Source organism: Peromyscus californicus, unplaced genomic scaffold, assembly GCF_007827085.1.
Source record: "Peromyscus californicus insignis strain IS unplaced genomic scaffold, ASM782708v3 Scaffold_15__1_contigs__length_86483966, whole genome shotgun sequence".
In the NCBI taxonomy this organism is placed as follows: domain Eukaryota; kingdom Metazoa; phylum Chordata; class Mammalia; order Rodentia; family Cricetidae; genus Peromyscus; species Peromyscus californicus.
Genome location: NW_026294447.1, coordinates 61,485,697 through 61,510,931, shown reverse-complemented (window position 1 = coordinate 61,510,931; position 25,235 = coordinate 61,485,697). Strand labels below are relative to the sequence as shown.

The 25,235-nt window shown below is 57.6% G+C and overlaps 1 protein-coding gene across 1 annotated transcript; it reads right to left on the bottom strand.

Moving 5' to 3' along the window:
* Positions 1-878: 878 nt before the first annotated feature.
* Aspg (asparaginase) lies at positions 879-22,892 on the bottom strand. The gene is made up of 15 exons (XM_052739114.1): positions 22,616-22,892; positions 17,125-17,233; positions 16,127-16,238; positions 14,527-14,652; positions 12,955-13,038; positions 11,849-11,975; positions 8,122-8,234; positions 7,177-7,359; positions 6,950-7,063; positions 6,264-6,386; positions 5,049-5,144; positions 4,635-4,798; positions 3,051-3,137; positions 1,534-1,633; positions 879-1,299 (listed from the first exon to the last, which is right to left on the bottom strand). The coding sequence occupies exons 1-15, from the start codon at positions 22,695-22,697 to the stop codon at positions 1,225-1,227; spliced, it is 1,695 nt and encodes a 564-aa protein (XP_052595074.1). The 5' UTR covers positions 22,698-22,892; the 3' UTR covers positions 879-1,224.
* Between the last annotated feature and the right edge of the window lie 2,343 nt (positions 22,893-25,235).

Here is a 25,235-nt window from a genome sequence, read left to right as displayed (position 1 = left end):
TCCGTCAAGGAGTGAGGGCTGGATGTGGCAGACTAGTTGACTGGTGTCTCACCCCTAAGGAATTAGCCTGGGGTGGGTCCTGTCCTTGCTAGATGTTTAACATTTGTACTGAGGGCTGAGCAGGAACCCACTTCGTAAAGTAAGTCCCACTGTGCCTTAGCCAAGACCTGCAGCTGCCCACCTGTATCAGGATGCCTACCTGTCCACCCAGGATCTTCGCCTGCCCTGTAGGCAGCCCAGGACACAGATGGTAGCAAGTTGGGAGCTGGAAATGTCCCATGCTTTGGGAGCTATCTGCCAGAATGCCAAGGTTTCCTGTCACTCCCCTTCAGCCCCTGCCTGCCTGGAGGAGGTGAATTAGCTCTAGATGAGAAGAATTAGGACACGAGGTGGGACAGAAGCTGCCCGAGGGGATGGGAGTGGGACAGGTCTTACTCAGGCCCTCCCCATATCACCCGATCCTACCATGCCTGGCCAGCTCAGGAAGATTGCTTAAGTGAACTACTGTCTGCTGTGGAGACGGCTCTCTGCCCCACAGCCTGGGGCCACCTCCCTGCACGGCTACACAGTCACAGCCCACAGACCCATCCAGGCCAAGCAGCAGCTGTCCCCACAACTTTATTGACATTCTGCTCAACAAAGACCTCCAGATTTTGTCATGCCAACAGGCTGGGAAGCAGTTTAGCAGAAGCGGCTGCTATGTGCCTGAGGAACACCTCACGCTGCAGCAGGATGGCAGGTTGAGAGCCAAGGAGGACTTCCCGGAAACAAGGTCTGCTGAGGATGTATAGAGGACCATGTACAGAGGATGTGTCCGGAGGCAGAGCTTCCCCCCACCCTCCCACCCCCGCCCAGGTGCTCTGTGTATGAAGTCCAGCCATTCCCAGGAGATGGGGTAGTCCAGCCAGTCTCAAAACTCCAGGGTCACCAAATAGTGTGACAGGAATGGATGCCAACCGGGGGGGTGGGGGGGGCTAGGCCCTCCCAGTCACCCAGCCCAAGACTGGGTAGGGTGAAGGTCTGCATGGAGCCCCAGCAGCTTGTATCTCCATCAGACTGTGCTCCGCCAGAGCCCCACGGGAGGCTCTGAACAACACATCTGTCCACCTCTGCTTCCTCAGGCTGTCTGCAGAACCGGCTCTGGGATACCAGGGGCCAAGATCCAGCTGCAGATCAATGGGAGCTCACTGAGGGGACGGCGGCCCAGCCCAGGATTTAGTGGATCTAGGGCTGGGCACTGACCCTGTCCTTAAAGCTCTGTAGCAGGGCCACCACATCCGCATTCCCAGCTGCTTCAGCCTGTGGGAGAGAGGGATCTGTGGGGACTACCTGGACTCCAGCACCCAGAAGCCCCAAAGCCCCACCCACCAGGACTGATGCCCCACCCCCACCCTGGGGACTGATAGGACACACCCCATGGGTTGGGTTGATTCTGAAGAAAATATGTCCCTAGGAGGGATAGAGAGCTCCTGGTCCAGGATCTGAGGACCTTTAGGAGGCCTCCAGAATAGGGTACAAGAGGTAACCACTCACTACTTGCAGAGCACAATGTCCATCATAGTCCAGCTGTTCTAGGTCAGCCCCAGCCTGCCACCATGCCCTCAGGCCTTCGCTGTCCGCCCTGGATGCCAGCCTGAGGGGGGCAGGGAGGCAGAGGGAAGCTGTCAGAACCTGCTGGGCCCCTCAGCTGCCTACCTTCTGTGTGTGCCCCTCCCAGTGCCCTGGGTACTCTTACAAAGACTGCCCTAAACAGCTGATCCAGCAGCACCCAGCCCTGGGGCAGGAGTCCCAGCCGCAGGCGGCCTGGAGTCTGGTTTCACCTATGGGGTGTGACTGTGACTCAGGTCAAGGGCACAAGCGCACACACACACACACACACACACACACACACACACACACGTGCATCTGTGAGCAAGCACACCCACCCCCTGCCAGTTTCACATTTCACAACACAGACTTTGTGATGTGTCTGGCCTGTCTGAAGACAGAAGGAAATACTGACAGCCAGTAGCTATAGAAGGGAACCCGGGAGGTGCAGGGGTCCAAGGTAGCCCTGAGCCCCAGGAGGCTGTAGGAGCATTCTGGCTGGGGGGAAACTCTGGGGGTCTCTCTCCCTGTAGAGGAAGGGTGGGGTGGACAGCCTTGTCCTTAGACAACGTTTCACTCTCCCATGCTCTGTGTTTCCATTCCCCACCCTGGGTAAGCTGGGGACAGAAGAGACCCAAGTGTCCCTACGACTCCTTCCTGTTCAGGAAGCCACAGCTCCCGGGTGGCACTGTATAATTTCTGAGGTGGATCATACTGGAAGCACCCCCCGCCCTCCCACCTACACTGGTTCCCCACACCACAGCCCAGCCAGCAGCTCAGGTTAGCCTAGCCAGCAGCTCAGGTTAGCCCAGCCCCAGTAAAGCAGGAACCCTCCGGGATGGCTGGCTCTAGACCCAGCTGTCTGTATGCTGCCTCAGTTTCCCCATCTTTCACTGGAGCCAATAGGTCTGCCTGGGTGCAGTCCTGAACCAAGCTACCCCGGGAGACCCTTCAAAGCCAACCAAGGCCAGCTTCCATCCTCCTGGGCCTCCTTCCTCACCCCATTGCCTCTGTGAGCCACCCTTATCCCTCCATCGTTGGGGAGAGGGCAGTGAACATCACTTTCCTCCTGGGACGCTGCAGACCAGTGTAGGGGCCTGAGACTGGGGCTGGTACACTGAGGATGTCCCAACAAATCAGTGTGAAGTCTCACGACAATTACCCTGGGCAGACGGACACACCACTGAGAGCCCCCAATCCCCACTACCATTGCCACAGCCCAGATCTGCTCTTCTCTTTGCCTCATGCCAACCAAGGCCACAACACACACACAGCCTTGCTGATTGTTCTGTGGGGTACTCCTGTGACTGGGTTTGAAGCGGGTACTTCTGTTAGCCAGGCCACCTGGTGTGGGCTCTCCCTCCTCAGCCTCACCTGCCTGACCTGACCCTCCCAGCAGCCCCCATTGCCTTCCTGGACCTGAGACAATCACCCACAGATAGGGGTGCTCAGGCCATCATCACCTGCACAGCTCTGTTCCAACGTCCTCCAGCTCCTGGGGAGATAGGCAAGCCCCAGCGGCCCGCAGCAGCCCAATGATGCCCTGATGCCTGCCATGAAAAAGTGACGATTGTCAGTGTGGCCTGGACCCTGCTGGCTTCATGGGAAGGCAGGGTCAAAAATGCCCATCCAGATACCCATAGCCTAATTCCAGACAAGGACTATCCCTTGGTTCTTTGCCCATACTAGGGTGCCATCTCAAGGTCCGTGGCCTCCATTCACCCAAGGCACCTTCACAGGATGTCCAGGGTCAGAGGCTGTCCCAGTCACAAGGTGCTAGCTAAGAGCTCAACAGCTCTCAGGCAAACGGCACAGCCCAGGTGGTCTCTGTGCCCAGCTGGAAACAGCACCCCAGAAGACAGTCTCCTACCCTCAGCCAGTCAGCCCCCACTGGCTCACACACCTGAAGTGACCTCTCTGCTTAGGCCCAGGGTAGGCTCTGGCGCAACCAAGTCAGTTGAGCCCCAACTCCACCCTTGGATATAGGGTGGGAATGAGTTATGGCACACAAACATGAAGAGGGGGTCTAGTGGGCCCCAAGGCATTTCCTGAGTCAATCAAGCTGAGCCAGACCTGGAGGGGGTGCTGCCTGCTGGGGCAGGGGATTCAGAAGGGCTGAGGTACAGAGCCTGCCAGACCTGTTCTGAAAAAAAAAAGGCTCAGCCTCACACCCCCACCCAGGGGTCTCACCAGGGAGGGACCAGGACGGCACACTGCCATCTGATATCCCTGAGCAGCTCACAGACACCCTAGCATCCCAGGGTCTGCAGGCTGTGTGTTTCGAGAAACCCAGGAGAAGCTGATCTGGGGGAGACGACTCTGCCAGGCAGGTCTGTCCCACTGCCACGGCACGCCAAGCTGCCTCCACATGTACTGGCAGTAGAGGTCCCGGGAGGAGGCACCCGGCACTCCACGCACACCCTCTGCACCTGGCACTGCCCTCGGCTCTAGATAGGGACACCAGTCGGGTCACACAGTGTGGCTTAGCCATCCTGCAGGAGACTGGAGAAGCTAGCAGGCGTGAGGACACCCACAGGGCCCCATCTCCTCCCCCCCCCCCCCCCCCCCCCCCCGCAGGCTGTTGGGTAATGCGTAAACACCCACTCTCTTAGCATTTCCAGGGCAGGGCTTGTCCTGCCTGAGACTGTCAGGCAGAACAAACTGGAGAGGATGGGTGAGTGGGCCGCATTCCCAATCACGCAGGATCATCCTTCCATACGGCGTGAGAGTCAGTCAGGGACCGTCCCCACAGGACACCTGTGCCTGTCACAGCGCCTTGCTAGCTCTTTCTCTGCCAGATCTTGGTACACATGGATGAGTGGCGGTCACCAGGAGCTCCTCATACTTTGTCAGTGGTATTCTTTCCAAGACACTGCTAGCATCTTGAGGCCATCTCCTCCATGAAGTCCTTCCAGATTGCTCCACAGAAATAGGCCTCCCTCACTGGCCCTGTTCATGCCCCAGCTGATCTTTGCTCACACCAAACAAGTATCCTCTCTCCAACTACCCTGCCCACATACCACCCGCAGTGCCCAGGCCCTCAGTACCTGCCCCTCACGGCCAGCAGGAGTGGGCTATGGCCATCTTCATTGTGGGCATTCACATCCACACCCTTCTGCAGCAGCATAGTGACCACCGAGGCATGGCCCCTCCGTGCAGCCACGTGCAGTGGGGTCTGACCACTACAGTCCTTCAGGTTGAGGTCTTTGCCCTAGGGGGACACAAGGGCACACAACCTCAAAAAAAGGACTAGGCAAGGTCAGGTGGACCACACAGAGGACTGGGAAGGATGAAAGTGGGGTTTATGGACCTACCCCACCCGCTTCCAGCGAGGCCCTCGGGCTGGTGTGTGAGCCCACTGCCCAGTGTGGCTTAGGAGAGTCAGTGAGGCCCTCTGGAGAGCATTCTGCCCACGTGAGCAATGTCCCACCTGCTGGTTTTGCCCCTCAGTGGGGACTCACCTGCTCCACAAAGGCCTGCAGAGTGTCTAGGTCACCAGCGTGAGCTGCAGCCAGGGCCAGGCTGGACATCAGGACATCCTGCATGGCATCAGCCTCCTAATGGGAAGGCAATGGCAACATGGACCGCTGCCATGCTTCGAGGCCCTGAGTATTGACAGGGTAAGAACTGACAGTACCAGCAGTCCCCTGACTGTGTGAACCCCATTTCCCCACACAGTGGGGCAGATGGTCTCACTACATGAGGAAAGCGCCAGAAAACTGCCCCACTGGAGGGCTCTGGCAGGAGCCTCATGCCCACCCACAAGCCCACCTGTGCCCATGCCCTGGAAAGAATGATCAGGTCACCAGGCTACCACCTGGTTCCCTCCATCTCCTGTCTATGAGACCTGCCGCTGGCTCCTCAAATCTGTTTCATTTTCTGCCTCCACTGCCGACAGGATGATAGTCAAGTCATTCCTGAGGGAGCATGGGAAATGGAACAGCCCCCCTCTCCCAAACACCCCCCAAAAGGGCTTGACTGCACAGGTGTAACATTCCTGGAAGGGCTACTGCCCTAGCACTCAGTTGCCCAGGGGCTCTCCAAGGCCCCAGAAGGCCTTCAAAGTGCCACTTGGTCCAGCGTCCATGGCTGGGTTAATCACAGCCTTGTGATCAACTTCTGGTCAGCTGGGCCCTAGAGGGATTAGGCACCTCACAGAGCCACCCTAATGACAGGTCACCGCCCACAGCCAGCATGGAGCAATTAACCAGCTGGCTCATAAGGCAGCTTTGCTGGGGCCACTGTTGGGCTCCTGGGTCCTCAGCTGCCCCACCCCCTCTAGGGTCTAAACAATCAAGTACTGGGGGCAGGGGGAGGGAGACTAGACCACATTCCAAGGTGCAGGTGTGGGGCCTAGAACCCCAGTTCAAAGTCTTGAAGAGACCCCAGTCACCCCTGACTATTCAACACCCAGGACAGACAGCATCCCCACCTTGTTTAGGCTCACCCCAGTCCAGCCAGGACTGACATGGCCCTACTGGTTCCTCCAGTTCTTTTATCTCCACACAACAGACAGATCCCTTCCCAACTCTACCAACGATCCCTCCTCACCATCCACCCCACACCTTCCTCCTGGTCCTTCTCCTGTGCCAGAGCGACAGTGGCAGGAGACGGTGGGTCCCGCCATCCCATGAGGGTGTTCAGGCTCTGCCACTCCCACACACTACAGCCAGTACCTGGCTGCCATTCAGACTGAGAAGCCACGATACCCTGCAGCCCAGCATGCCGTCTTGCAGCAAGGACTGGTGCTCATCTGTTATGGGCAGCGTCATCTCCCCACGAAGATTCTTGGCCAGCAGCTAGAACAGGACATGACACTGGTGGGCTTAGCCAGCACTGGACCAGGGAGTCCTGACCAGCTGAGAGAACCTGGATCCCAGGGCAGGGAGATGGGCCTGCCACAGGGCTGACACACCACTTCAGTGTCCCAACCATACAAGGGCTCAGTGTGACCCCACCAATCCCCAAAGAAAGGTAAAGCTGCCCTCCCTCCCTACAAGTTCAGGGTTTGCTAAGGCCTCAACCAGGGTCTGGCAGTCTATGGGCCTAGAGCCCTGTGAGTCTGAGTGTCCCCTGGGAAAGAGGAAGCAGGACAGGGTGTCAGGAGCAGTGGCGAGGGGCGGGGTCACAGTGCTGAACTGGTACTCAGAACCCAAGGCTCCCCAGAGAAGGATAAGGGTGTAGCCTGGATGAACTGGGTCAGCACTGGCCCTGTCTTCCCACAGGGAATTCCCCTTCCACTTCCAAAACATAGACACACATACTCCTTCTGGCCTTCTCAGGAGTCCTCGGGAGTCAGCAGGCATGCATATGCACACAGAAGTGCTCTAAGACTCTGTAATAGTCCCAAGGATATACACACCTTCTTCCGGTCATCCAAGCTTAACCCTGGCTGGCCTAGCACATAAGACAGTTTGGCCAGGGCAGCTTCTGATGTCATGTCGAAGCCTGAGACAATGCCAGCTCCTGCCATGGCCTGTGGGAGGGACAAACAGGCTAGAAAAGGAGGCTGGTTCAGGGACAGAAGGGCAGAATCCAGACACACGTACCATCACACTACCTTTCCCCAGACCCATTCTCTCCCCCTACCATGCCAGATGCATAGTCCGAAGTCACAGCCCCCTGAAGGCAGTGAGTACAGTTGACAATGATGAGGCCTTGTTCGGATGCCACCCGCAGCTCCTGCAGCAGGTCTGGCTTGGTGGGCCCATTCCCAGAGCCAAAGGTCTCCATGACCACACCTTTCAGTGGGGGCTGCAGGAAGGTCCGGACCTGTGTAGGTAGGACACCGGTTGGGGGAGCTCTAGCCAGCAAGAACAGCAGGGCTTGTCCTAGCTTCCCACCTGTCCGACTGCCCTCTAAGGGTAGTCTGGCTCTCTTTGCCTATCGGGAGAGCTGAGCCTTGATATTCTCCTACCCCTCCAGTGTTAGCCTGGAGAGGCAGGGCTCCTGACAGTTGGAGGTCCTCAGACAGGGCCCTGCCCAGACTCCCCCAGGCTGGACAACTCCATTCAAAGGACAGAGGACAGTTTCGTGTCCACCCAGCATCTTGTATAACCAGTCATCACAGGAACAGCCGAGAAGCTGATGCTAGGAAGCAAGGGAGGGCCAAAAGCATGACAAGAAGAGGCGCAGATCCCGCAGGGGATGAGGCGGGAGGAGCACATGGGCCAGCCTGGGCTACATGCTAAGACTCCATCCAAAAAGAAAACAGGAGCAGTAGAAAGCAGGGTCCTGCGGCCACTCCCACAGGTGTTCACAAGCATCCTCGAGGGTCCACACAAACAAGCCCACATTTGGCTCAGGTGCTCACCCTGCACCTTCAAGCAGACTAGACTTCAGCCCGGGAAGAGCCGAGCCCAGCTGAGACAGAAAGGTGCCCAAATGGGTAGGCTGTCATGGTTTGCAGACCTTGGCCTGAGAAAGGCCTGGGACAGAGGGAGTGAGTCTATAGCACCAGGGAGCCCCAGGAGGCATGAGAGCATGGGAGCCATGGAGGGCACCGGAGGGCAGCAGGTTCTACGGTTTCCCTACCAGGGAGGCGGGAATCCCAGGGTAAAGGCGCAGCAGGCCCACGTCACGCTCCATACTGCTGTGCACCACCAGATGGTCCTTCCAGCTGGCCTTCCGTACCAGCTCGCGGTTGACTGAGGACAGAGAGCAAGTGTCAAAACTGCAGGTCACAAGCGGCTACGGCCCCAGCCTGCCTCCAGTCTTCCACGCCCACCCTCTGCCCACTCTTCCTCCAGGAATCAAATCCTTTCATCCCTGGTCTCCCTCGGGCCAATGCCAGGCTCCACAGCATCCGCGGCCTGGGAGGAGGTGTCAGGAGAAAGATCAATAGCCAAGCAGTGGTAAGGCAGGTGGCGACAGGAGTCATGAGGGTTGGGGATCATGGCTAACAGGTGAGGGAGAAGGAAAACGCACAGGCAAGCCAGACTGTGCTGGAGAAGGGTGTATGTGGTAAGAGCAGGCACGCCAAAGGGACCGGCATGTGCTAAGGCTGGAGCAGCAGTCTGCTAGCCCCAGAGGAAGTCCAGGCCGCAGCCCCTGACAGACAGCCTAGCTGTTACCCTCTTGCTGGATACTGGGGACCTCCTGTGTCCACTGCCTACCGAGTAAATTAATTGTTCTTCTCAACATACACCTTCAAAGAAAGCCTCCCCCTAATTCACCCCCAAACCCTGGGGGCCTAACAGTGCCCATCATCCCTCTCAAACCCTGGGTAATGGCAGAATCCCAGGCCGGGGGAAGGAAGAGAGTGGTAGGAATTTGGGGGTCATCATCCCTTGAACAGAGCCATACAGGGGACCTTCCAGAGTTGACCTTATCCACAGGGTCAAAGGCCACTGTGAGGTCAACACCCAGGCACTAGCCGTGGGCAGGAACAGGCATGGCAAGCTATCCCTTGCACCTCATGAATCCTGGGCACACAGAGATGGGATGTTGGTGACTTCCCTGTACTAAATGGCACCAGGAATCCTCTAATTCAGCTCAGGAAAACTGAGTCCTGGAGAGGGGAATGGCACTGAGAAGCTATGCACAGAAGCCAGGCACAGAGCCAGGACCAGATCATAGATCCAGAAACCTCCTCCAAGCCCGCCCACATGCTGCCCTCCTGACTCTCTGTGGGGCTCGGGGGTCATCAACTCAGGAGGTCTGGCCGCTGTGCCTGCCAGCGCAGTCACATGTGATAATCAACTGGATACATTCCGGACACACACTAAAGGGTGGGGTATGAGGGAGGGAGGGAAGGGGGGGCAGGAGACAGAGCAGGGTCCTCAAGCAGTGAACTGCCCACCCTTCCAGCTACAGCATCTATCAGCTGACACAATGGGAGCATGAGATGTCCTGTAATTTAGGGCCGTGCACCTCAGCTGCGCCGACAGATAAGGCAGGGGGTAGGGGGTAATTGCCACCAGGAGAGTTATGGCTGCAGAGGAGGGTTGCACGGAGACAAAGGACCACCCTATGGACAGCCACCCTCCTTATGAGCCAGGAAGTCTCTCCTTAGAACCCCTAAGTCCTTCCCACGGGGACTCTGGGGACATAAAGGCAACAGTGACTCAACCTGGCTGCCACCTCAGCCCTTTAATAGCCCCTGCTGTGTTCCAGGCTGACAGACCTAACCTGGTAGTCAAGTCTGCCCTTAGCCTGAGGGTCCAAGGTGGCCCAGCTGCTTCTGGGAGGCAGGGGCTCCCATGTACAGGGAGGGCACTGAGTTCCATGTGTCTGTGTGTCAAAGGCATGGCGTAAGACCCCAAGCTAGTGGGCAACAGGATCAGCAGGAGTGACCCCTCCCTCAGCTCCTCTGCTCTGGTGGGCTGGGAGGGTTTCCCAGCAGAGGCAGAGCTGAAGGAAGGAGCTGGGAGTAAGGACGAGGGGCAGGGGGGATGACATAGATACATAGGAATGAGCAAGGCCAGCAAGACCTCACCATCCCCAGTGCGCGGTCCCCAGTGCGCGGTCCCCAGTGGGCCGTCCCCAGGGCACCATGCCCCTTTGCCAGTGCAGAGCAGACTGGGCAGCTACAATCTCTATCTTGTCTATCACCAGGGATGGTCCCCTGCTCCCCTCATGTCTTAGAGGGTAAATGAAGAGTCAGCAGCAGCCTGCAGGAGGCCCACATCACATAGATCGTCAGGGCTCTGTCCTGGAGATAGATGGCAGGAGCCCCAGCAGCCCTCCTCAGCCGCGCCCTGAGCAGAACCCCAGATTTCTCAACATGAGATGTCAGAACCGGTTGGGCAGCCTGACAATAGCAAGAAGGCGAGGTGCGGGTTCCCACACACCCACACATGCAGGAGGGAACATCAGGATACTGGGCTGGCACTGGGGGCGAGCCTCAGCTATGGGCTAGGGAAGGTACTACTGGGCTGGGCTTGCACCCCAGTGTCCCAGCACGGCAGAGGTTTTTAGATTCAGGGTGAAGGCCTCTCTGCCCACAGGAGACGCTCCAACCCCGGGCCCAGGTAAGGAGTGACTCAGGCTTGGAGAGCTTTAGGGCAGGGCCCATACTCACAGCTCCTCCTCCCCGGCCACTAGGGCCACCACCCAGCTAACAGCCAGACCACCACAAGCACCATCTCATGCAGGTCTTCCAACAAGGCTTCAACAGGTCCAGACCCCAGATGACAAGTGGACCTCTGCCACCCCAGAGTCCCTGGGGCGCAGGCTTGGGGTTGTTCACTGCCTAGAAGATTCTGGGTGAATGGCAGGAAAAAGCATGCAGGTGGGAACCCAGATGAGCTGAGCCCCTGGAGTTCTGTCTGAGAGGGGAAAGAGGAGGCTTTTAGGAAGTAGCCCTGCCCTCTCCAGGTTCTACTCCTCCTGAACCTGGGACAGCTTCTAATACACAGGAAGAAGACCAAGAACCTGCAGGTTCCAGCAACGCTGTGTCCCACCCACAGGACCTGCTATGCCCAGGCAGAAGCACAGTGTGGGTGAGAGCTGCCTCCGCCCTCCTAGAGAGCTGGGGCACTGCCAATCACCCTGCCAGGCTTTGGCTCTAGACAAGCAGCCCGACCTGACTGTGCCCATGGAGCCCAGCCCTACTAGGTGCAAGACTCCCAGATGGAAGCTTGGCCCTGGAGCCCAGCCCTACTAGGTGCAAGACTCCCAGATGGAAGCTTGGCCCTCCCAAAGCCTCCTCAAGACAGGTCTTGGGCTAGAACCCCACAGACAGTAGGTCAGGGACCAGAACCTAGGCCTGCATCTCAGTTACTAGGTAGGTCCGGGAGCTCAAGAACCAGGCACCAGTGGGCATTGGTGCACCTGCCCCAGGATCAGATGGCTGTTCAAGCCTCCTCTACACCCAGATAGGACAGGCCCAAAGGACCAGGAGGCAGCTGCCCTGATTTCAGAGAGATAGCGGCCCTTAGCATATATATCCAACATGGAAAAACTGGGGGGGGGCCACTAGAGTCAAGGCCTGAATGGCATCAGAGGCCACCCACACTTAAAATAAGGAGTTCCTAAGCCCCATGGGAGCTCCAGGACCGGGACCTTCTGGGACTGACTCCTAAGAGCTTTGTTATACCACAAAAAGCTAGGTTCTGAGAAGGACCAGTGTGTGCAGCAGAATCACAGGCCATCACAGAGAGGAGCTTCTCAGCTGGGGGTCATGCGGTGGGACAGCACCCACAAGAGCCAGACCCCCCAGCTCTGAGCTCATGTTCACCACAGAGGTTTCTCACCTCCACACAAGACCTCAGGGCCCCCCCCCTCTCAGCCAGCAGACCCTGCTTCCAGATCCTCTTACTTGTGACATCTGCACCGACGGTGGCCAGAGGCGGGAGGTTGGGGGAGCAGAAGGCTGCAAACCTCCGAGCGTCTACCTTGGTGGTCCGATTGCCCCGAAAGAGCTGATTCTGGAAGAATAGGCAGACCTGTGGAGGGCAAGACAGCAACTCAGAGCAGGTCCCCTGACATCCTCCAGCTCTCCCCAACCCCACCATGAACACACCAAACCTTGAAGGTAACCAGCAGGCAGGGCCCTTCTCACCAGTACTACCCAGTGAAGGCCCCAGTCCTCCGGGGCCCTCAGAGCCTGGCACTGAGGACAGATGACTGCAGGAGACCCTGGTTGTCCAGCCAGGGCTTTTCCACAGGTGCCGGTGACCTCAGACCACATGGACAAGGAGCCAGTGTCTCCAGAGACTCCCCTGGGGTGAAGGAGGTTGGGGGCCACCCTGGACCTGCCTGTTGCTCTTTCACAACGCCTAACCCTAACACCACCCGTCTCCAGAGACTGCTAAAGACAAAGTGACTCGCGGCCTGGCCTGTGAGAGACAGGCCTGTCTTTCTTCCTGTTCCGCCAGGTGAGACAGGGAGCCCCTGAGGAGGGATGCAACAGACTCCATGGCCTAAGGTGGGCACAGCCCATTTCCATGGACTTACACGTGTGTGTGTGTGTGTGTGTGTGTGTGTGTGTGTGTGTGTGTGTGTGTGTGTAACACAAGTGTAGAATATCTACAACATAAAACCTGGCTGCTGGCTGGGCAGTGGTGGCGCACGCCTTTAATCCCAGCACTCGGGAGGCAGAGGCAGGTGGATCTCAGTGAGTTCAAGGCTAGCCTGGTCTACAAAGTAGGTTCCAGGACAACCAGGACCATTAGACAGAGAAACCCTGTCTGGGGCGGGGGGTGGGGGGGCTGGGGGGGGAGAGAAAGACCTGGCCGCTGATAAGAATGTCAGTCGGGGAGAGCTTTCTTTCCTTGGTTTTATCAACTCCAGGTGAGGGACAAATGTTTTAAAGACTGTTCCAACCTCTGGCCTATGGGTCCCAACATGTGCCATAACCACAAGCTTTGTGGCATTCACCATCCCACCCTCCACCCAGGCCACTCACGTAGCCAGGCCAGATACCTCAGGAATGATGTATTGGCCAGCCATGAGCAGGGCCCCCAGCAGGTTCTCACGGCCATCGTTCCACAGTGCATGGATAGGTACCTGGGGAGAGGCCGGAGAGCTGGCTGAGACCTGAGAAGCCAGGACACACCCAGCTCCCCCACTCTAGGCAAACCCCTGAGGCCCAGGAGGGAGAGGAGTTGAGGCAGGCATGGGCTGTGGGAGTGGGATCTGGGGAGAGTTCGCCGACTCCCAAGGCTGGTAACCACTGGCATTCCTCTGACAGTGTCAAACCGTCCTGGGCACCTTGACCTCTCCATCTGGCTTCCACAGAAATGAAGTGACCAGCAGGCACCCAGGTCCAGTTCTGGCCCCCAGTCCAGATGTCTCAAAGTGCAACTCCCTCACTACCCCCAGAGCTGTGAGCCGGGCAGGGGGCCCAAGGCAGCAGCTGGGTGGGCCACGATGGCAAGTCCTTCCTGAGGCATGCCGTGGCTTGTTCCTCTACTGCCTAAGTATACCACAGACGGTGCCTGGAGTGGCTGAGCAGTGCCCACGAGGACACAGTGGGCGGGACTGCTGTAGGATATGCAGAGGCCAAGATCTCCAAGAGACTCTGGCCGAAGAATGGTCAGTCAGTTGTCAGGGCAGAGCGTCTGGAGGGAGGTTCCTCCTGCGGTGCACAAGTATGGGGGAACCTATGAACACTGGGCCTCAGTGTCCCCCTGGGAATAATAAAGGTCAGGGATGCTCTGTCACGGACCTTCTCAGGGTAGGGCGATTGTACTGTGACTTTCTGGGAAATGGGAGAGACTGAGCCAGGGCAATGGAGCCACCACTCCCGACAGCACCTGGCACCCACGGGGGGCAGCTGAGCCACCGCTCCTGCCTGGTGGAGCTCCCCCCAGATTGTGCTCAAAGGGACCCCAACGCTGGATTCTTGTACACAGGCCTTGGTCTCTGCCCCACGAGGGATTCTGAAGGGCCTGGGTAGGATTGCTCTAACGGTCACCTGTAAGCAACCGAAGCCCAAGTCAGCCTTTACTCAAACAGAGCCATTTTTCACAGCATTCCACTGACCTTGGTTTGGGGGAAGGTGCACCAGGTTAGGGCGAGAGGATGGGATGCCACATGTGAGCGTTGCCAGGGACAGCACCAGAGAGAAGAGGAACAGGAGGGGGGAGGGGGTCTCCCCCACGCACTGCTCTATGTGCGTCCACCATGCCGACTATTAGGTGGTGGGGGTGGGTGGCAGACATGAAACCCGATAGAGAGAAGAGGGAGGGAAGAAAGCCCCGCGTGGCAGAGCTGTTAGGGGTGAGCGAGGCTCTGGGCACTCTTAAGGCCTCAGAGGACAAGCCCTCCAGGAGCCCGTGGGTCCCCCGTCACAGGGGTTGGTAGGAGGAGATCAGCAGGGGTGAAATGGCCAGGCAGGGCCACCACCTAAAGTGTCCAGACACCCTAGTTGGCAGCACAGAGCAGGCACAGGCCTGGAAACAGGTGTCCCGAGCAAGAAGCCTGGGGCTGGCCAAGGTCTGGCTCTGTGGCCTCTGGAGTTCTCCGAGGACTGAGAACCGCGGGACACGTTACCTGGGCTCCAGTGAGGACGACAGGTTTCTGCAGGTTTTCCAGCATGAAAGAAAGCACCGAGGCGGCGAAGGCCATGGTGTCCGTGCCGTGGATGACCACAAAGCCCTGGTACTGTGTGTAGTGTCTCTGTTGGGAAGGATGAGCTCAGGGCGGACCAGGTCTCCCCACCACAGGCCTTCTCCCGGGAACATGGCTGTGGGCAGATATCTCCTCACAGGCCATGAGAAAGAGGAAAGGCCTGGGGTGCTGGTAGAGGGTTTGGTGTGGTACTATTCCATCTCCCCCTGTAGTCCCTCTCTGGAAGGCTAGACTCTGCCTGGAGTGCCCTGTAACTTGCTTTAAAGAATGAGGGCATGTGGGTTCTCAGGGACTCTGATCACTGCTGGGAACAGCTCTACAGACTTCCAGCTGGTGCCTCCCAGGAGCAAACTGGCATGCTGGACACCATCACTTCCTGGTGGCATGCTAGCCAAAGCTGTGGCTGATAAGACCACAGTTCTGAGGGCTAAGAGGCTCCTGCCAAAACCTCTTGACTCACTGAAAGACGAAACAGAGGAACTAGGAAGTCTCGTGGAGCAGTGTGCCCTCTGCTGGCCATATGAGGTACGGCTGCTTAGCTTCCCAGCTATGAAGAGCTCCAGGCAGTTGAGTTAGTGCCGGGAAGATGTGACCTACCCTGCTTCATGACAGAGGAGCACCATCTGGACCTAGCCTGGAGACCCTGTCAGTCACAAGTGAGGAAGACTTCCCCGGGCCACCACAACCTAGTCTGGGAGAGCCCACTAATGGCCTGGTTCCTGAAACAGGCAGCTCACGGCTGTCAGCAGGGGCTGCAGTCGGCAAGTGTGTGACTGGGGCTGGTCGGAGAATGTGGGGCCCAGATTGCCCTGTTCAGAGTGGCAGGGGCTTCTCAAGGGAGTTAGTCAGGACAGCTGTGGCTGGGCCTGCGCCTGGGAGCTAGGTCTGGGACCGTGGGAGAAGAGGAAAGCCACAGAGGGGCAGCTCCGGGGTAAAGCAGCTGCCCTTGATGCTAAACTACCAGTACCAGACACCGCGATGGAGGTTCTGATGCTAAGTCCACTGAGAGGCAACTCTAAGGTTGGAATTTTGGGGGTGGGTCGGGCCCACAAAGCCAGGCAGCCCCCACATGTCCTACCTCAATACTAACTGGAAACGGTCAATAGCATGAGCAACCAGCCTCTGCTTGTATTACAGAAGGGGCCTCGGGCTGTGCAGTGTGTGGTCCAGGACCCAGCACTTTCCTGAGGCTGCCCTGCAGGCTACTGTCAGGTCTCAGGTGACAGACAGACTCTACCACAAGCCCATAGTGACTCACTTGCCCAGGGCTTCTGCAGGGAGCCTGCCCTGCCCCCCAGTCCCACCCACATTCAGCCCCCTCCACACCTTACCCTTCTCATACCCCAGTTCCTCCTGTGCTCCAGCCCCTCCTACACCGTAACCTCCCCCTGCCCATGGGCCACAGTCCCACCTTCCAGTCCAATCCAGCCTTCTGGCCCCACCCACCCTCCACAGCCCCACCCATGGCACACAGCCCTGCCACAGTCCCACACTCTGCCCTGCCCACACTCCCACCCTCTACCTCTATGGTTTGGGCAATCTGAACCCACTCAGTGATGGTCATGTCACTGGAGTCGAAGAGTGGCTGGCACTCCAGCACCGTGTAGAGGATCCTCTGGTCAGGACTGGCCGGGCTGCAGGAGGCAGAACCTGTCTCCCATTCTGCCTTTCTCCTGATCCAAAGTCCCACCTCCACTGCCCTCTCCAGCTAGGGTGTGGGCGGGGCTATGGAGTAGGGGGCACTGGGGCTATGGGCGGGGCTATGGCATCCTGGATGGGGCTAAAGCATGGACAGGGCTATGGAGTAGGGGGCATGGCATTGGGGTGTGGTTGGGGCTGTGCCTGGCAAGGACTCTTCCCCTGGCATGTTGAAGGGGCTTTGTGATAAGTGTGGATGGGCTCCACCTCATAGGCAAGTCTCACATCCTGTGTACAAGCCCAGCCTCCCTTCTACCTGGAGTTCCCAGGGACAGCGACTGCATGCATCTCCATGAGGCAGACAGGCTGGCTATGAGCAGTGTCATTCCTTACACCAGTTCAGACCAGCTCATGTAGAGCAGAGATCTACCTCACTCGGCCTTGAAGGACATAAGGTAGCTGGAGGCAGTGAGGATACACGAGACAGCCATGCTGAAGAGGGAGAGGCCACCTGGGTCAGCCCAGGCTCTTTTGATAGCTTTGGTGCCTAGACAGGGGTATCCTCACCACGCCTGTTAGAGCTTCCTCTATTCCTGCCCCTGCGGGCTCAGCTTAGTGGGGAGGAGAGGTGGCAAGGTAAACAGTGAGCTGAGTCCCAGGCACACTGCAGTGTACATGTCCACCTCCACTTCAAGGTGAAGGCCAATTCTATAGTCCAGGAACTCAAGAAATGTCAGAAACATCTCATGCAAATGGCTCACGTGGAGGCCCCAGGACACCAGAGGCCGAGCCCCCTGGCTCTGGCAGGACCTGCCCACCCTCTCAACCCCAGGACAGCTGCACACCATCCCTGCCTCAGAACCCCAAAGAATGTGTACTCACGGCAGCACCAGCGTACCCTCGGGCAGGTGGTGGGCCTGGGCGTACCCTTCATCGTGGAACATGGGAAGCGTCCTCAGGACAGCAGCCAAGCCTCTCCCGGGTAGCAGCACTGTAGGCAGAGTCCAAGTGGAGTGTGGGCTCAGACGGGGACCATAGCAAACTCCCACAGTCCAACACCCTTCCCTTCCTCCGGGGTGTCAGGCCCTGGCAGGGGCCAGGCGTCAGCCGGGCTGGACCAGACTCTCACAGACGTCACAGACTGGGAGGGCTGGGCCACGGCTGCCACTAAGACCCCTGGGAACTTAGGTAGCAGTTTCATCTGGAAGCTGGCATCGTCCTCTGGAGCTGACTCCTGATTGAGTTCTAGTCTCAAACCCAGACAGTCCCAGAAGCACTAAGCACCACTCTACCCTGTCCTGCCTCTGCTTGTCCCAAATATGTCTGTACACCGCACCAAGAGAGGTCCATGGGGCCAGGTCCTCTCCAGGATTTGACTCAATGACTGCCATGTACATTCACAATTCTACCCCCGCCTGCCTATATGCATTGTTGGCACCTCCCCTGCCCCCAGGCTCTTCAAGGCCCAGCTTGAGACAACCCCTCTAGGAAGCATCTCAGGCCATAATACCCTTCCCATAAGCTCCCTGACCAGCTCAGATGCTCCCACAGGGTATGGACTGTGCACAACTCCTCCACAGTCCAGCTCAGGCCCCCTGTCCCTGTCCCCTAAACAGAAAAGCCAAACACACGAGTGTCCAACCCAGCCTGCAGCATTAGTAGTCTCAGAAACCCGGATGTAAGGGAACACTGTGAACCCTGCTCCTAGGACACCCTAAAGGGCACGGCCATCTGGCAGAAAACAAGTCCCAGGAAACAAGAGCGAAGTCCCAGCTGCCATGCTCACCTCCGCAGCTCTGTGACCTTGGGCAGATTGGCTAACCTCCTCAGGCAGTCGCTCTACCAACCCCTGTGTGAGAGTCTCCCCTCATGCCCGGTTCTTGGGCACAGCAGGGAAGACAAAAAAGTCCCCCAGAGAAGCACACGAGACCTCAGGAGGAGGAGGCAATGGTGCGTCAGTCCTGGGTGTCACCTGGTCACAGCCACGGCCTCTGCTGCCTAGACCCTTTCCTAATGCTGCATCACTACTGCCAAGACCCTGGTCCTTTGACAGCCTGCTCATCATTTCCCAGCATCGGATGGGCATGCTGTGCCCGCAGCATCGGATGGGCATGCTGTGCCCGCAGCATCGGATGGTCATGCTGTGCCTGCTGCCAGAGGTTCTGCAGCCAAGCCCTGACTACGGGAATCAGTCTCACACGCGGCAGGCCCAGGGACCTTTGTCCACCAGGCTGACTCCCAACTATTACCCTATGCCCCATCTTCAAAGCCAGGCCCCCTTGGCCTCTCCTCTGATCACATCTGCAGAGCCCCTCTGCCATGAGGCCCATACTCACAAGTGCTGTTGTAAGGACATGACACTTCTGAGGACCCTGGGGAGGATCCCCTATCTCTGGTCAGGGTCAGCGGGGAGCAGGCTTTCCTTCCCCACACCACACCACGCCTGAATGAAGCTGCCAGCAACTTACCCCCAGAACGTGCAGCTAACGCCGAGGAGCACCAAGGTGAGGCCTCGGCCCTGCAGCACCCCCTTAAGCAGCTTGCAGACCTACTGGCCTCAGAAGAGTACCAGACTCCAGTCAGGTTTGATACCTACATCAGCCTGATGCCACCAGCCATGGTAAGCATCCAGCTTACCACTTGACCAGGGGCCTACCTTCCCCAAGTACTCTTGGCTACATCCTCGTTGTTGGGGTAAGTATAAGGACAGAGCCACTTCGGCGCTCCAGCCAGCCCCTCCTCCCATAGTAACGTCACTCCCTTCCCCCTGTCCAGCTAGCCTGTAGCTCCAGCTGCTGCCTGCCAGCCCTTCACTGCTGCCCGCTAGACCTCGTTCTTGAGAACACGGTCACAAGTAAAACACAAATCAGATGCGCTTCCATGCCTCCCAGGGGCAGGTCAGGAGACCCGCAGACTTTGGAGCTGACAAAGCTGTTCCCCACCACTGCATGCCCCCAGGTTCGACAGGCATCCCCTTATCTCCGACACACCCCCTGGCCTGACACAGAGTCCCTAAAACTTATCAGGTGTGGTTTGCTGTTGCTGTCGTTGGCTGCTGGGGCTGTCACTTGCGGAAATGTTTCATGGACAGAAAACAGATGAACCCTGCATGTTGAGTCAGTCCCGTGGGCCTCCAAAGCCACCCCAGGCGGGCGTGACCAGCACATCAGCCTGCCTCCACATGCAGGAGCCACCCAAGCCCCCCAGCATCCTAGTCCAGAAACCTGTGCCATCTGTCTGTTGTGACAAGGTTTTTGGAGGTATGATTGTGTCAAATATCCTGTGAGGGAGAGATGATGTCAGGTTTTCCAGGTGGCTCTAAAGGCCACCTGCGTGTCCCCGTAAGGACGGGTAGGCAGGGGAGTAGCACACCCAGAGCTCACTCGACAACAAGGCAGACAGAATGGCGGTGCTGTCTCGTTACAGATGGGAGGAATGTGGTCACAGACCACGGACCCTGGCAGCCACCAGAAGGTGGAGGGCAGGAAGCCTTCTCTGTCAAGGCCTTGAGACTTTAAACTTTGTCTCTAGAAAGAGGGACGGACCCTGAGGCTTTCAACGCTGGTTGGTTGGCAGCCTCGGGACGCCAAGACCTCCACTCTCCACTTGAGTCCCCTGACAGCAGACCGCACCGGAGTATCCATGGAAACCTGGCGGTCCACCGTCAGGGAAGGTGAGATGGGGGTGCATTTAGGTTAGGGGTTGATGGACACCTCTGCAAGGCAAAGTTCTTCTGTCCAGGTTGCCTCTGACCATGGGCAATGGCTCCTGGGGACACTTGGCACACCGTACTGAGGGTGTACGGATCCTTAGAGCCCCGCCTTGAAGGGTGGCACCTGGGAAGCATCAAAACTAGCCAAGAGAAAGCTATATTCTCCTATGCTTTTTTTTCTGGAGAGAAACCACAAATTGTTATCATGTGACAAGGGGTGTGTGTATGCGCATGCGTTATGTGTGTGTGTGTGTGTGTGTGTGTGTGTGTGTGTGTGAGAGAGAGAGAGAGAGACAGACAGACAGACAGACAGACAGACAGACGGAAACAGCCAAGGAGGACAGGAGACAGGAGCTTCCCACTTTCTGGGTTCCATAACACTGTCTTAAATTAGACTTTGTTGTGATCCCCTTCAGTGTTCTAATACTGCCTTTCACTCCCGATTCTGATTTTGTAAGCTGCCTTCTTTCCCCATGGAGGGCACCCCCAAAGCATACAACCCCGGGATGCTGAGTCCCACCCTACCTGGGACCACCTCCTGGCCTGCGCAGCTGCCACGCTGGGCATCATCCCAACTGACAAGACTCTGTGTTGGGGCCCACTGTGGTCATTAGGCAGGGGCAACCTTGGCTACTCTGTGCAGAAGCTCAGCCCCCTGTGGTGGTTGCGAGGAATGGCTCCCAAGGGCCGCAGGCAAGAGGCACCCTAGCTGACACAGGATGTCCTCGGGTGCCCAGGTGTCACCGATGCACACCTGGCTCTCGGCTTGGGGTCATTGGACACACGTTGTTTTCCGACTTGTGACATTTCACAGAACCCTGGAAGGGGTGGTGAAGAGGTGAGCCACGCCGTCACCTCTGCCCTCTCCACCCTGGCGGGTCTCGTCACCCAGTGTTGGGCACTGTTTACCAGCAGGCACACGAGCTGTTTCAACAGCGACAATCGAAACAGCTTCTCTGTAGCGGGAGCCACCACCCCCACTCACCAGGGGCCAGGACCCACATAAGCAGGGCCAAGTTGGTTAATCATTCATGCCATGGGGCCATCCAAGGCAGGCAGGGCCTGCAACCCCCACCGCAGGGCACACAGAGGGTTGGGGCATGCCGGAGTCTCAAGTTTCAACCTTAGGTGTATCCCCAACTTGCCATGTCTTGAGTTCTGCTCCACTCCTGAAAACCTTTTCCCTTTAAAGAAAATCGAGGCGCCAATTCACATCCGTCTATCTGGAGAAGAGTGCCTACTCATTCACATGAGCAGATCCTGTTAGGGGGTCATCGAAGGCCAGATCCTCTTTTCCAGTTCTCCCTTGTCCTCGGGGGACTATGCCCGGGGCTCCCTAAATTTGTTCTGATGAGGGAAAGGTCAGTGGCTGCAGGCTGTGGGGTCCCATGAAGGCCTGGGCTGGCTTTTCTAGAAGCAGCTGGTCTGGGGAGCAGAGCCCTCAGCTTCCAGCAGGAAGATGCCGTCCTGGGAGCTGCCTGCACCTCTGCCAGGGGTCTGAAGACTGCTGGCCGCTCTGAGCTCCTTGGGTGGGGTGTCTGCCACCCCAAGGAAGGGTCTTCTAGCACAGGGTAGATGCCTGCCTGTCTCCATCTCTTCCCAGGCCTTGCAGACCCCAGAGCATGGAGCAGGCTCCTGAGGGTCTAGAAGAGCTTTACACATCTGACCCATCATGCCCTTGCTGCTGCTTTAGAGAAACAGCACACGATGACCATCCAGGGGGGTGTGGGGCACAATGTCACCACAGGTGGGACTGTGGTCAGAGTTCACTTGTCCCTTAGCTTAGGTCATTCCAGCTGAGTTCAACAGGACTGAAACTGCCCGTATGCCACGCCTCGAGGGGAAGTGACCAGAGGTGGGACAAGGCCGCAGAGCATGGGTCCCTCATTCCCCTCACGCTGCTGCTCTCGGTCTGGCCACACTTTCTCCTGGGTCCAGCAGCCACCCCTTCCAGGAGCCCGTGTTCTCCAAGGAGCCCTCTCAGGGCAGCCCCCAACCCAACCCAACAGCACACTGTACCCTGGGACCCACCGGCAGTAACTGGCCCTCCAGGATTCAGCTCCTTAATGGGGTTATTAATTTGTCCATCACTCCAGCGAAGGCCAAGCAAACGGGCCATGGTCCCACCTGCTAGTGGGGTGTCCTCAAGGGCATTCACCAGGGTGTCCCAACCAGAGACAGCAGGACGTGTCAGAGGACAGTCTTCAAACAGCCTGGATGACCTTCACCCTAGTGCCCAAGCTCCTTGAGGACAGTCCAACTCGGCCCTTACCTTGGGAAAACTAAGGGTTCTTTTCTCCGCAGGGAGAGAGCAGGCAAGCACCTCTGCCTGTGTCCCTCCCCTAAGGAAGCAAACACACCCTAAGGGCGTTCTTTCACGGGCTAGAGGGTGTGGAATGTTCCAGCATCCTTCCCAGCGCCCTGGGCACAGAACAGAGCAGTCTTCCCAGCTCCCTCTTCTGTCCTTGTGTCCTTGTGGCTTCAGGACACTTCAGGTCAGGAAGAGTTACCATGCCCCTTACCCTTTCCAGGGCCCGGGCTTCAGACTCCCAGGCACCGGAGGAAGCGACTCCCCCTCCCCCCTCGCAAGAGAGAGCCCTAGAGCTCCCGGTGGCCAAGCCCTGAGGCCATTCTGCCTAGGGCGTGGGTACGCTGACTCACCACCGCCCTCGCTCCTCATGCCGATGGTGCCGCCAGTGTAGATGGCCAGCAGCCGCCGCTCAGGTCCCGCAGCGCGAGCCATGTCTGGGACAGCGGACTCCTCAGTGGGGACCCGGCCAAGGGCAAAGCAAGACTGGGAAACGGTGGGGCCTTCAGGGTGGGGCTTACTGGAGGCCTGGGGCTCCTCTGGTTGGTGCGGGCTGAAATCGGAGGTAGGGGCTGGACCTCGGGGTGGAGGAGGAGTCGCCTTCAAAGTAGAGAGCGGGACACTTGTAGAGTGCAGGAAGGATGTCTGCAGGGGATGGGGCTGAACCCATAGTGGGTGGGGCCTCATGAATGGGGCGGGCTTTCTGAGTTTGCCTCACCTAGTTCAGAGGCCAAGGAATTCCAGAATGCCCAGTCAAGGCCACTCTCCTGCCCTAGCAGTCCCTACAACTCGAGAGTCCCAGCATTGCTGTCTAGACCCTTACACACACTCCCTGACTTTCTTAGGGCCAGGCTGAGCTAGCCAATTTCACAGGAGATTAGCACTCACTTGTGATCTAGGGGTACCAGGAGGACAGGGAACTACAGGTGCAGGCTCCCAAGGGTTCTTGAAACCCTGGTCCAGCCCACCCACTATGCTCCTGGACTTGGAGCAGACCCAGCCCTTCACAGGGAACTGAGCACTGTCCCCAGGAATGTCCCCTATAGACTGCCTTAGGCAGAGGTGAGGCTATCTCAAGATGAGATGGTGGGATATGTTCTCCTGCCTCTGAGAGTTCAGATCCCAGAGGCGGTGGCAGGTTCAGATCCTTCTGGAATCCCTTTGGGGGACATGACCTCTTACTGTGTCCTTGGTACTTCTCTGAATTTGGGCACCCAAATCTAACCCATGATAGCACCCCTGGAGACCCGACATACTGACTTGTCACCCAGGATGTGCCCCCCCCCCCCCCCCCCCCCGTTAGCACACTGACTTGGAGCAGGCCATCTCTGCTGATATCCCAGCTCTGCAGTGAAACCCACGCAGGGACTGGGGTGACTCAACTATTACAGCAATCATCACTCCACAGTTCTGCTCTCATTCCTCTTTGTCCATTTCCTGCTGAGGCATCCTCTGACTCGGTCAGATGTCTTTAAGTTCCTATTCTGGGGAGAGAGCTCTTGTCCTTCTTGAGTTTGCCTTCCAGTGACAGGATAACAATCGATAAAATGCTATGATGGGCACAGTGGCAGCTGTAAACAGGACACAAAGAAGATGGCAATGGTTCCACAGGTGGTCGAGGTCTCCATGAAGAGCTGCCATGATGGCGGAGTCAGGGCAGAACACGCCAGGCAGTGAGAGCAGGTGCCCAGGGCCAAGGCTAGAAACAGGCGTTGGTGGTGGTGGTGGTGTTTCAACTTGATAACAACTTTTAACAAACTAGTGTCATTTGGGAAGAGGGACTCTCCACTGAGAAAATGCTTCCATAAGATTGGCCTGTCGGGCATTTTCTTGTTAGACTGACGTGGGAGGGCCCAGCCCACTGTGGGGGGTACCACTCTTGGACAGGTGGCCCTGGGGACCATAAGAAAGCAGGCTGAACCAACCATGAGGCACAAGCCTGTAAGCAGCACCCCTCCACGGCTTCTGCTTTAGTTCCTGCTTCTAGGTCCCTGCCTGGAGTTCCTGCCCCGGCTTCCTTTGGTGATGGACTGGGTCGCGGAGCCGAATGAACCCTTTTCTCCTAAGTTACTTTTGACCATGGTGTTTATCACAGTGATAGAAACTATAACTAAGACGCACGGTAAGTCCACATAATGCCCACACCAGTGAGGCAGGAGCACTCCGTGAGTGGGCTCACTGGCTAAACAGGGACACTAGGGGACACTCTAGACCCTTAGTGTGATTGACAGGCTCTGCTGCTGTTTGGGGAGGCAGATGCAAGGGTGAGTAGGGGGTGGGGGGCTCTCAGGAAGTCACTGCGAGTAGGTTGAGAGGGATGTGAGCAGTGGGTGTGCCAGGAATGTGTGCTGAAGCGTGGAGTGTGAAGAAACAATCCACATTGGCTCTCTGGTCAACCAGTTTTCCATACTGTGACACAAGACTAAAGAAAATCCACTTCTAAGGAAGGAAGGTTAGTCAGTACGGTATAACCCCAGCACTCGGGAAGGTGAGGAGAGAGGATTACAAATTCAAGATCAAGCTAGGCTGCAAAACGAGACCCTGTCTCAACAAAACCCGACTGGCCGTGGTGTGGCATGTACACGCCTTTAATCTCAGCACTGGGAGTGTCCTGGGGGCAGAGGCAGGCAGATCTCTGGGAGTTCAAGGCCAGCCTGGTCTACAGAGTGAGCTCCAGGACAGCCAGGGCTACACAGAGAGACCCTGTCTCAAACAAGGAAAAGAAAGGCTGGGTGCAATGGCTTGGAGGGTAGGCTTGCCATACCACCCAGGCCTGAGGACCCGAGACCGAGCCCTGAAAACCACGTCCAAGGCTAAAAGCAGATGTGGTGGTGTGTTTCCACAGGACTAGCAATTCCAACATTGAGACTGGAGATGGACACAGAAGAAGCATCCAGAAGCCAGAGGGCCAGTTATCCTGGAGTACGCAGCATGGGAGGAACAACAGCGGCCCAGCCTCAACAAGATGGAAGC